The 12962-nt window shown below is 42.2% G+C and overlaps 1 protein-coding gene across 4 annotated transcripts in view; it reads right to left on the reverse strand.

Annotated features, from left to right (window-relative positions):
- The window catches only part of LOC131668403 (protein white), a 625545-nt gene that overhangs the window by 272342 nt on the left and 340241 nt on the right, over positions 1–12962 (reverse strand). For all 4 annotated transcript variants that reach the window (XR_009302267.1, XM_058942531.1, XM_058942521.1 and 1 more), the window contains one exon: positions 4760–4898. Coding sequence is in view for 3 of the 4 variants with exons in the window: in XM_058942531.1 (XP_058798514.1) it covers positions 4760–4898 (139 nt within the window). In the remaining variant the exon portion in view is untranslated. The remainder of the gene's footprint in view (positions 1–4759; positions 4899–12962) is intronic.

A 12962-nucleotide genomic window follows, 5' to 3' on the forward strand; every position in this document is an offset into this window, starting at 1 on the left:
AATCGCGCAGTACATTTAACCGCTGCAAGCGATCTTGCCCAATTTCGGGACTCAATCTGATCATGGGTACTTTCCACTCTACCTCACGCCTTAGGCTTTTTGCGGGCCGCGGATTACGTCCGGAGTTCAGAAATACCGGAGAAACTTTCGTAGAGGACTGAGTCGTGGTATTTATAGCGCGCCTAAACTCATGAAGATATCTATCCCAATCTCTGTGATCGTTATCGACAAAAATAGCGATCATAGTTTCCTATGCCTCTCGGGCGCACGCACGTCATTCGCATCTGAGCCCGACGAGTCGGTACTTTCTTCCATCTCAGCTCTGGCTCGTGTCCTATGCCGCGCGCGCTCTTCGCGGTAGTCATCTGATCCGCCCTCGATCCCTTCATCCTTAATTCGGACCGTTCGCCTTTCTCCGCCTAACTCGAACAAAATTTCCCGGAAAACCTCCTTCAAGCTTCTAGCCGGGTTCGCCGGCTCTCCCGCCGCAATCGGCGCGCTCGACTCTTGTCCGGCGTTAATTGGGACTTTGCTCGTGGCCTCACTCACTTCTTTATCCGAGAAAAAATCCTGCTTATCTTCTCCCTCCGACTTCGCTTCGCTAACAGTAGAGGGGGACGACTCCTTACCAGGCAGTCGCATTTCCGAGGCTCGAGCAGCCATCGGTACGGCGGAGTCCCTTTGCGCTTGCCTCTCGGCCTGCACTCCTATCGCGGCCTGCTCTACTCGATAAATGTTGTTAGCGCTACCGGACAGGGCTTCTCGGACATCTCGATGCATCACTAAACGCGGCAACTGCGCAAACGCGCCCCACACCTGACCTAGGATGTCAAGCTCATCCTCTTGTCCATAATACCGGGCACCGGGATTTTGACCCGGCTCCTCTTCGGTGCTCGTCGCCAACATTCCGTCCGCGGGTGTCAACTCATTGCTTCCTGTCCGTCGGTCACCCGAACTAAGTCTGGCCCCTCGGCTGCGCCCTGCTGCGCGACGCGGTTCTACGCGTCGCGACGCCGCGCGCGGTCGGCCATGACTTCTCGCGGGCTCAACCGGGCTTACCGTTTGTCCGTTTTCTGCCCCCTCGCTATCCACCATTCCGGTCATCGCGAATTCCTGCGATTCCTCATGGAGGATACTTTCGGGCGGCCCTGGGACGAAGCACAACGCCAAGTCTTCCGGAGCTAACGGCGGATTCAACTCAGGTCTCTCGCGCGCGATCATATACCGCAACATGTGATTCTGCAGGTCCTCGTACGTGCCACTCACGCTTAACTAGCTCCTCTGTAACAGAGCCATGAGCTCAGTCGGTGGAGTCGCGGTGATACGCCGCTTCAGCGCTCGTACGCCTCGATCCCTCAAGATCTCGCGCATTACGGGATTTAGCAGTCGCGGGGGCGGCATCGTGACGTCACCGATCTACGACACATCTCAGCCCAAATTATCCGTCTTTGACGCGAGTCACCGGCAAGATCCGTGACCTACATCTGCAATAACGCGACCAAAACCGCGTACAGATACGCTGAACCTACACAACAAACGCTTTCTACAATTACTCAGGTGCGGTTTTACGCACCTCTTGTCGGGCTATGTACGACTCTATTCTAGAAGGTTGCGGATTAACGCAATTCCTTCTCGCACTAGGTACACTCGGCGGATTTACACAAAGTGGTTTACCTGCGTCCTATAGTTTCCTCTTTCTCGCAACAAACACGACAAAGTAAAATTTCATAACATGCACATTAGCCGGGCTCTCGGGCAAAGACGTGTCAACTGTTCAGCGATAATCCGTTTAGCAACAATAATATTCGACTCGGCTTTGTACCTTACAATCAAAACAATTAACGACAATTGGTGACCTTCGGAACACTAGTCTGAAAGCACATCCTTCAGGCCCAAGCGCAGCGACGACAGTAAACAGTGATTTTTGCTATCAAAGTAAAATATAAGACAACAATCGTTCACATTCAAACTCGGTATTTCGACGGCCCGCGCGGCTCTTAGCTTGCCTCGTTTCGAAGGCGTAGCCGGCCTGCGTGAATATAAACAGATCGCTCGGGTTACTAATCAGCACTATTCGAACGCTCGCGGCTCACAACAACAAGCACCAACTCACTCTGTTCGACCTTCGCGCGACTTCGACGCGCGCTTTCTACCCAGCCTTTGTCCCCTCAAATTCCTCGATTTTAAAATTTAACAAGTGCGTTTCAATCCGCACTCCGTTCCTCTCAACCAAAAAATTCCCAATTTTTCAGCTTTCCCCACAAGGGATGCCATGTAACACTAATGATTAAAATCTAACGCGTTTTGAGGAATGGTCATTCCCACGAGCCATGCAAGAGCTCGTGTCCAAGTGCCGTATCACAAAATATTTTTAAAGGGGTAGGTAAGGGAAGCTTGTTCGCTCCTCTGAACAGTGACGATGGGCCTCGTCACTAAATTGGCGTTTTGGGCTTTGGTTTGAGAGGAAAGGAATGACGGGCATACACAATAATCACTCCCGAGCTCACGCGTCGTCCTCAACGGCCTGCGCTCATGCGGACAATCACACGGGGGCACGGTACAATAATTTGAGAGGGTTACAAAGGAGGAACTCGTTCTGATCGTGAAATTCGCCATGCTCGCGGAAGATCGCGAGCACTTCGACGACGCGTCATGAATAGAGAGAGAAAGAGAGAGAAAGAGAGAGAGACGACCTGATCTGGTGAAGGCTGCTGGTAGGAATCGCTGCTAGTGCTGCTGGCAGGAACTGCTGCTGGAGTTGCTGGCAGGAAATGCTGGTAATTTCGCTGCAGGCAGAAAAACTGTGGGACTGCTGGTAGGCTCGTGGTAGGCTCAGATGGATTCTACGATGCGAGGGTCGTTGGAAGTCCTCTCCGTGCTTTGATCTGCTCGTCGTCCTCTGCTTTCTTTGTCTGATTTGCGTTCTCTCACATGCGCACGCTCGGCAGTCAAAACGATCCGTCTAACTCAGAATCTCGGCTCGAACTCTCTCCCCTAATCGTCACGCGTCAGCTCAAGCAACGCCGGCGGCTTCGCTTTCACGAGCGGATCGCCGCGAGTCACTTGCGCTTGCTTACTCTCTACTCGCGACACGTCACTCTCTCTCTCTTCTTCTTGCTGCAGCCGTTCTCGCTGTCAGTTGGCTTCTAATGACGATACCCGGCTTAGGTATTGGTCCTGAAATAAAGCGGGGCGAGCATCGATATCGATTCGTAATTTTCAAACGCTCGCCAGGGTAACAGCGAAGAAGCGAGGCTGCGAGAGAGATAAAGAGAGAGAGTGAGCTAGACAGGGCCGGCTATTCTAGCCAGGGCCCCGTCAAAGAATAACGAAGAAGAGACTGAGCTAACCTGACCTTTGCATCCCTGGCTTGCCGGGTGATACAGATCTCGCTGCTAGCCAGAAACGCGAAGAGTTGCCGCCGTCCTCGTGATGACTGAACGTCTATGTGAGGTCAACGTAAATGTGCCGTCCGTATCTTCTTCTGAGTGTTTCTCTCGATGAAGGGTCTTTCTTCACACAAGCTGGTAGACCTTATCGCGTCAAACCACTAAATGCTGCTACTTCTTGTTTACTCTACCTTCTCACGTCAAGGAACCCGTAAGAGAACTATTTAATAACTGCCAGCCACGGCCTATTTGCGGTCAGCGGCGTGCTCTTTCTCATCCACCCTTGACCTACTTCTTTTTTTAGGCGGCATGCGACGCAATGCTTATCGATCGTGCAACGCACGCCCGTCTATACCTGCATAATAGAGGTGTCCCTACTCTTTCTCTCTCTCTCTCTTTTTCTCTTTCACTCTCTTTATCTCGTTTTCTCCTTCGTTACTACTTTTTTGAGGCGCTCTTCTTTGGGCTTACTTAGCCTCATTCAGCAATCATCTATGGCTGAAACAAAGACCACTAGTTAAGCGCATTTTTTCTTTGCGTACAACGCTGACCACCATGTCTTGCTGGGAGCAGGAGGAAATTGAGAAACAGTAGACGAAGAGCAAGTAACTTATTTGTCCTCGTCACAAAATCTTAAACAAACCTCTAAAGTGATTTTTAGTCAAAAAAGTCGTTCGTCAAAACAAAGCATCCTATAACAAAGCAATACTGTAAGGTACCGTGTTTTGATTTATTTCATACTAATATATTTTTATATCCATTGAATATGAATGTTTGACTTTTATTAGTATCTTAATAATATATATAGATATAGAACAGCTAAAGAAATTATAATTCTATCAAGTTAAAGTATTATAAATGTGAAAACAAAATTTATTCAAAATATCTTTAAAAAAAAATCACTATCTGTGATTTTCCTGAATACGTTTTTAGAAAAAAACAATATAGAATCAAGGTCTGCAATAATTTTTGAATGTATAACCCTTTTAAAATAACAAAGCTGAGGGTACCCGTGGAGCGGTGCACGCTTACATAGCACATGCGCACGTCAAACCTTACAACTCACAAGATACCGCCATTATTCTCTACAATTCATGTTAATGTGAAGATTACATGTGTAATATTTTACGTATGTAAATATGGAAGTTAATGGCAAAAATGTCTTTGATGTATAAAAATTATTCAAAAAATATTTTTTTATCATATTTTATGTATGAGAAATATACATTATATTTTAAGAGATGTATGAACCCGTAGTCAACAATAACAAGCTTTTAAATATATTCAGCTTATATATTCATTTACTAAACTAATTTTTACGCTCTTTAAGAAATCATCAATGTAGTTGATAGCGTTTTTTATATACTTACGTTTTAAAAAACTCACACGCTTCTTCGGTAGTACCTGTAAAGGCTACACGTCCTTCAGCCATGAGTAGAATTTTATTAAACATACTAAACAATTCTGATGATGGTTGATGTAAAGTTGTGATAATAGTTTTCCCACGAGCTGTAAATATTTATATTATCATATATTTTTTAGTAAAATAAAACGTAACTTATATTATTGAATAACAATAATTTTCTACACATACACATATATATATATATATATATATATATATATAGTAATGGAGATACGACCGTTCGCGTTGAGGTGTAGTTCGCAGTCACTAGCACACATTATTTAAAGGGGGGATTTGAGAGGTACGGATGCTCCCACAACTGAATCACGCGTTAAGCGAAACGCTTGAATCGCGCGGTGATAAATTCGGGATGAGGAGTGAGCAAGGCGACAAGCATCGGTGACAGCGACTTAACATAAAGACTTTTACTCAAAACAATAACAATGCCTAACAATATAAAATTGCGATCCTGACGCCAGCTCCTCTATGATCGATAACAATTCTTGTGCTCACGAAAGTGAATCAATAGCAGGGCTGTCATCCGATTTGCCATATTCTGCCTATGCAACTAATACAACAAAAGAAGATTACACTCGTACAAAATTCACTCGATGATCGCGGCCGACAGTGTAGCTGGGAGATCTCTGCGAGATGCTGACGCCCGTAACATGCAAAAAAGAGCAAGAGAGAGAGAGAGATGAGAGAGAAAAACACTGGACCGACCTCGTCCGTCGATCTTCTGCTCTAATGTTGTTCCTGTCACTGTAGTTGATATCGTTTTCTCAGTCGCTACTGTCGTCAGTGTCCTCGTTGTTGTTACTGTTGCACCTGTTACTGTTGTTATTATTGTTATTCCTGATATTGTTATTATTGATTCTGCTTACAGTTTGAGACGGCGCGAGAACCTCGGCGAGAGCCCATTGGCAGAATAACGGCCAAGCGGCGATTCTCCATCACAATATAAATGGATAATAAAGTATTTTTAATAATGTTGAGGGTTAATCTTTATCATAGGTTGTTATCAACTTAACAAAACTCAATATAAAAATTGAATTAACAAATAAAAAGATTGGTGTTAATAACAATCGGAACTGTAATTCACTTAATGCAATGTTGAAATACTTTTAGTACTTAACAGTTTGAGCGAGACTGAACGTGTAGAAAATGTGAGCGGTACTGCTTACTGCTGGTAAGTGTCGTATCGTGTAGAGGAAGTTGGAGTTTTTTTTTTGACATTTACGAATTTAAATCAATATCCTGTGCGTCTTGTTCTTTGAAAGAATAAAAAAGGAACTCGAAAGGTGAGGAACGCATGTTTGTTGAATCAAAGAACCTGTGGTTCAAGGAGGCTGTCAGAGTGGTAGTCAAGCAAGCTTAATGATCGGTCGAACGTACAAGTAGATATTGAAGCTCGAAATTGGCACCGCAGAAATTGATGACATTATTGAAGTCCGGCCTCTTCGTCCAATGAAAGGAGTGAATATTCTTAGAAAACTTTTCGTTATAAGATCGCTTACAAGCTTTATGGCATTAATAATCCAAACTCTTTTAACAATTCAAGCATAAGTAGCCCAGAAATCAGTGTGCAGATTGCATTGATGCCTCCATCAGGTGATTATTTGAGTCAGGTGGGAATCGCCAGTCAATAGACAGTGTGTTTTTCATCGCTAGGCAAGTGATAGTTGTTGCGGTGACCTCCGACATGCTAAATTACATCTTTGTTTATGAACTGAACTAATGGGCAAAATGCTCGATTGCTGATAACGTGAATCGGGATTCGGTTTTGATGAATGGATGGCGGCGACAATTGGCACACGCCTTGGCTTGTTGTGACGTGAATTTAGTAATTTTTCGAAAAAGCATCCCTTTTTGATATAACTTTACACAGGTAAAGAAGGCTCCTTTATGCTTAGATTAAATCATTGAAAGAGAGATAGAAAGAAAGAGAACGAGAGAGCGAGAGAGTCAGAGAGATAACTCAGAGGTACTATAGTCGACGCTACGATACTACGGTAGTTATATTGGCTTAGATTGGCTCAGTGATATATAATTTGTGACAGGGCTCATAGCGATATTTGCTAGCCCTGTGCACGGTACTCTCTTCACATGGATGCGATGGCCGAGCGTTGCTATGGCAACACAGTATTCACGCGCTCGTGTCGTTGTAGGGCCTGGAGAGGGGAGGGTATGGTCGGCGGAGAAAACGGCGCGAGGAAGAGCGAAGGAACTACTTGTTGGACCGACGGTATTCACCGGTTGTGACTCAGTTGTGACAGACCGTTGAGTCTCAGTTGTGACAGACCGGTTGTGACAGACGGTTGAGTCTAACTACAAGTGAAAGTCAAGTTTTTCCACCTGTGGGTGGCGAAATTGGTAACGGGTGAGGAACTGGTCTTTTCATCTGTGGGGTACTCGGCTGCTTCCTGCAGCCTTTTCGTCGACCACCATTCGGCAATTAAGGAGCCGGGGACGTGCGCCAGCGGTCAGCAGACCGTCCTCGGTTGTTCCACGAGCTCCACTGCCAGCTGGGCTATGCTTCAGGCGACGGCGGTTTTCCACCAGCGGGCCACGGATGGAGTCACCGGATGAGTTACAATAAGTATCTCCTCGCTAATTCTCTTCTGCACCAGCTCTCGCACGGTGCAACGCCATGGTCTTCATATCTGTCGCGCTATGATAGTCGAGCGAATGTGCTCCTAGTTTTCTGCCTGTTTGTCGCGTTTAAATGATTTGAGCGTGTACGTTCACCATTGTTGTATTAGGTTTAGTTTTCTATTATTACACAGGCCTGCAAAATAGAGAGTCGTCACTGTTCTTTTACAACTTACGGTCATTTCCGAAGTAATTTTTGGCGTAGAATTAGAATCCGTCATTAGAATTGCTTCATCACGTCAGGTTTTTGAGTAATCGTCCCCTAAAGGTCGAAAAAACACGTTTTTTGGCCATATTCAAGGCTTGATTACATCGTGAGTTTATATTCTTTTTAAAAACGGTTGACGGCATCTTAAAGAAGCACTCTTACCCTTCAAAACCCATTTTTCAAATTTAAGATATCATTTTTTTTCATCAAGACATCATCAATTGAAGTTTGCCATTTTTGAGGTTTCACCATGAGCTTAAAAGTTCGGCCAATTTTCCTGGAAGAATATATATATATATATATATATATATATATATATAGGAGGTTATATTGTGACTTGGATGAGAGTAGACGTGTCTTGTGTGAGTGCTGAATATAGGCCAATTCTGGAGAGAAGGAGAGCAGGAAGTAAAGAGAAAAGTGGAGAAAAGGTGCAGGAGGAGTGGAAGGGCGTTCGGAGAAGAGAAAAAGAGAACGAGTTAAAGGGTGAAGGAAGAAAGGTGAAAAAAGAAATAAAGGGAGAAAGGATAGGTTAGGGTAGATAAGACAGAAGGCGGAAAAAGAGGAGCGTAGGAGAGGGGCATAAAGGCGAAGATAAAGGGAATAAGAGAGAAAGTTAAGGCTGGAGCAAGGCGGGGAATAGGAATAGGATACAGGAACGAGATGTTTACAATGCCAGGAACAGCGAGAGAGAGGGACGGTAAAGGGGATAAGAGGAAGGCAAAGGGGGTGAGAGGTAGAGAGAGCGAAGAGGGCATGAGAGGGGGAAACAAGGAAGAAGTGAGACAGGCGAAAAGGTACAAAAGTGAAAGCGAGGGGAGTGAAACAGAGGGGGACGAAGGGAATGAAATGGACAGAACATTGATAGGGGTGGGGGAGAGTAAAGGAGAAGACAATGCATTTGAAAGAGTACTAGCAGAAATGAGAGAGCTGAGAAGAGAGGGGAAGAAAGAGAAAGAGGAACTGCTAAATGAAATGATGAGACGAATGGAAGAGGCGGAGAAAAAAAGAGAGGCAAAATGGGAGAGAGGTATGGAAAAACTTAGAGAAGAATAAGAGAAGGATAGAGAGGAAAGGAAAAAAGAGAAAAGAGAAGAAAAAAGAAGACAAGAGAAGTGGGAAGAAAAAATGAAAGGATGGGAAGAAGAGATGAATAAGATGAAAAAATACATGGAAGAAAGAGAGACAAGGGTAGAAGTAAAAGGAGTAGATAATAGGGAAGAAATGGATCACATGAAGGAGAGGATGGATAGAGAAAGTAGGGCAAATAATATAATTGTTACAGATCTGGAGAGAGAACTAAAATGGGAAAAGAAAGGAGACGCCGAGGAATGGTTAAAGGACAGAACGGGAATAAAGGGGGAAATAATAAGCCTAAGGAGCATAGGAGGACCAGAAATAAAACAGAGACAGGAAGGGATAGAGTATAGAAGGAAGAGGATGTGGCAAATAAAGTGTGCCTCATGGGAGCAAAAGGAGGGAATAATGAAGAATAAAAGTAAATTAGGGGAGAAAAAAATATATATAGATCACGACTGGACGTGGAAACAAAGGAAAATAAGAGAGGAGGTAAGAAGAAAAGCAAGGGAATTGAAAAATAAGGGTAAGGAAGTTAAAATATGGCACAACGGGCTAAGAGCAGGGAAGAGAGAATGACAAAGAAAGGAAGGGAGGGGTTTCGGAAATAAAGGGGGGAGAGGAGAGAAGAGAGAAGAGGTGAAGGGAAGGAAAACAGTAAAAATGCTATTTTGGAATGTGGCTTGGAATAAAGAGCTTGGAAGAAGAGGACTGGAAATATATTAGAAATTTTGATATAGTAGGACTTACGGAGATATGGATGAAAAGAGAAGAAGCAGAAATAGGAATAGGAAGAAATCTGAATGGGTATAACATTGAATGGAGGGACTCGAGAAGGGAAGGAAAAAGGGGTAGGGAGATAGGGGGTGGACTGATGGCAGTAAGAGAAAGACAAGGGAGAATAAAGGTAAAATGGAAGGAAGAAAGGACAGAAGAAGTCATAGTAGGGGAAATAGAGATAGAGAGAGAGAAATGCACGGTTGCATCAGTCTACATGCAGCACAAGAAAAAAGAAAATTATGAGTACCTAACCGAAGAAATAGAGAAAAATAGAGGGAAAATATTAATAATAGGAGGAGACTTTAACGCTAGAACAGGAGGCGAAGGAAGAGAATGGGACAGCGAAGGACAGATAGGAGAAATAAAAACAAAGGATAGTATGATAAACGCAGAAGGGGAAGAAATGGTAAAATGGCTAGGAGAGACGGGATTAGTGATTATGAATGGGAAAAAAGAAGGAGACGAAGAAGGAGAAATTACATATATAGGAGCGAGAGGGATGTCGACAATGGACTACATAATAGGAAACATAGGAGGGGAAGAGAGAGTGAAGAAAATGCAAATGGGAGAGAGAACTAAATCGGATCACCTACCCGTAGAAGTGGAACTAGAAAACAGGGTTGAAGAAGAAGAAAACAGTGAAGAAGAAAGGTTAAGAGAAGACTGGAGTGAAGAAGGAATAAAAGAGTATCATAGATGGATAGGAGCAGTAGAAGGAAGAGAAAAATGGGAAGAGATAAAAATCAGAGTGCAGAACGCTATAACAAAAAAGAAAATAAGAAGTAAAAAAGGAACAAGGAAAAGCTGGTGGAGAGAAGAATGTAAGGTAAAAAGAGACAAGGTAATGAATGCTCTGAAGGAACTAAGAAGAGGAACTGGGGATAGAAGCAGATACTTGGAAGCAAAGAGGGAATACAGAGAGGAAATAAGAAAGGCAAAAGAAGAGGAAGGAAGGAAAGTGGCGGAGGAAATAAGCAAAGATAGAACGAGAAGGAAATTTTGGGAAAAAGTGAACGGAGGAAAGAAAAAAAGAACAAAAACAGACAAAAAAATAAGTAATGAGGAATGGCTAAAACACTTCAAGAAGCAGCTGGGAGAAAAAGAAAAGGACTACAATCAAAAAGAAGAAAGAGAAGAATGGGAAAAAGGTGAAAAAGAGGAGGGAGGGGAAATAAAAGTAGGGGAGGTAGTAGAAGTGATAAAGAGAATGAAAAAGAAAAAAGCATCAGGAGAAGATGGGATTGTAAATGAAGCGTGGATGGCAGGGACAGAAAGCCTAATAAAAGACCTGACAAAATGTCTAAATGGAGTATGGAACGGAGAAGGATTCCCGAAGGAATGGAGAAAGGGAATAATAATACCAGTCTACAAGAAAGGAAAAAAAGAAGAAGTAAGCAATTACAGGGGTATAACGCTGATGGACACAGGTTACAAGATATATGCAGAAATAGTAAGGAAAAGACTAGATAGAGAGATAGAAGAAAAAGGAATACTAAGCGATACGCAAATGGGATTCAGACTAAAAAGAGGAACAACAGATGCAATATACGTGCTGAAAACGGCAATAGGAAAAGAAACCAGGGAAAAAGGTGGGAAATTGTTTGTCTTCTTCGCTGATATGAAAGCAGCGTTTGACAGGATAAGAAGAAAGAAGATATGGGAAATAATGAAGGAAAAAGAAATAGATAAAAGGATCAGAAGAAGTATAGAAGAAATATATAAAGAAACAGGATGCAGATTAAAAATTAGAGGAGAGATAATAGGGGAATTCGACACAGAAAAGGGAGTGAGGCAAGGGTGCCCGCTGAGCACCACGCTATTTAATCTTGCCTTTGCGGAGTTAGAAGAGAAAATGAGTAAAATTCAGGAAGGAGAAGTGGTAATAGGAAGAAAGAAAATCTGGACGATAGGATATGCGGATGATATAGTAATGTTGGCAAAAAATGAAAATGGGATGAAAGGTATGCTGAAAAAACTAAGGAGATTCTTAGAGGAAAGAGGGTTGGAATTAAATGTAGAAAAGTCAAAAATGATGAAATGTAAGAAAGGAGGAGGAAGAGGAAAGGAAGAAAGTTTTGAGTGGATAGGAAAGAAAATTGAAATGGTAAAAGAATATAACTATCTGGGATTCACAATAAACAAAAATAATGGGAATAAGAGACATATAAAGAAAACAGAAGGTAAAATAAATATGGGACTAGGAAAAGTATGGGGGTTGGGAGAAAGATTATTTAAAGAAAATTGGAAGCTAAGGATGATGTTATTTGACGCGTTAATGAAAAGCGTGATAATGTATGGAGCAGAAATGTGGGGGTGGAAAAGATACGAGGAAATAGAAAGACTACAAATAAAATATATAAAATGGGTACTGGGTTTGGACAGAAACACACCGAGTTATCTGATAAAATGGGAAACAGGAAGAAAAGAAATAAAAGAAAAAGCAATAGAGAGAGCGATGAGATATGAAAATAAAATAAAAGAAGAGAGGGATGGAACAATAAAGAAAGAAGCATCGAGAGAAATGAAGAGAAGCGAAAGGAAAAGAAAAGAAAGAAATGAAAAAAAAGGAGAGAGAGAAGAAAGACTAGGGGAAAGTAAAAAATACAGAGAGAGAGAAGAAGGAGACGATGAAAGAGAAGAGTTCTGGGAAGAAGTAAGAGAAGAATTGAAGAAAAAAGAAGAAAAAGAAATGGAAGACAAGATGGAAGAATCAAGATATATAAGAGAGTGGAAGGGGATAAGGGAGGAAATGAAGAAGAGTAGACTAATAGAAATACAAAATGAAGAGAAAATAAGAGGGCTACAGATAAGAGAGAGGTTTAGGTTAGGGAACGAGACAAGAGGGTGTAGATACTGAGAAAAAGATGAAAATAGGAAATGTAGATTATGCCAAAAAGAAGAGGAAGATTGGAAACACATAGTAGAAAAATGCGAAATGACAAGAAAAGAAGGAGAAAAGTGGGAAGAAATAATGGTTGGGAGCAAAGAAAAAATAGCATGGAAGATGGTACTAAAGTAGAAAAGAAGAAGAAAGGAAGAAGAAAAAGAGAAAGAAAAAGAAAAGTGAAAAGAGAGAAGAAAGAAAACGGTAAGAGAGAACCGTAGTAAGCAGGAGTGAAAGCAGAGGGACCGGAGGATATCGCAGTAAAGGTGTAAAAGCCCTAATACGGACAGATGAAAGAAGAGGAAAAGGAAGCGCAAAAAAAAAAAAAAAAAAAAATCACTAACTCATCAAAACACAATCACATCATATACAACACAAAACACTAACAAGAAACAAGACACGTCACTCAACAAAATTGAAATGTATACTGTAAATAATCATTGTAACATTAAGTTGAATAAACTCAATATATATATATATATATATATATATATATATATATATATATATATATATATATATACATATATATTTCTTAGTTTTTTTTTATAATGATTCTAGAATTTT

This window comes from Phymastichus coffea, unplaced genomic scaffold (genome assembly GCF_024137745.1).
Source record: "Phymastichus coffea isolate CEN01 unplaced genomic scaffold, Cenicafe_Pcof_1.1 PCOF00006, whole genome shotgun sequence".
NCBI classification, from domain to species: domain Eukaryota; kingdom Metazoa; phylum Arthropoda; class Insecta; order Hymenoptera; family Eulophidae; genus Phymastichus; species Phymastichus coffea.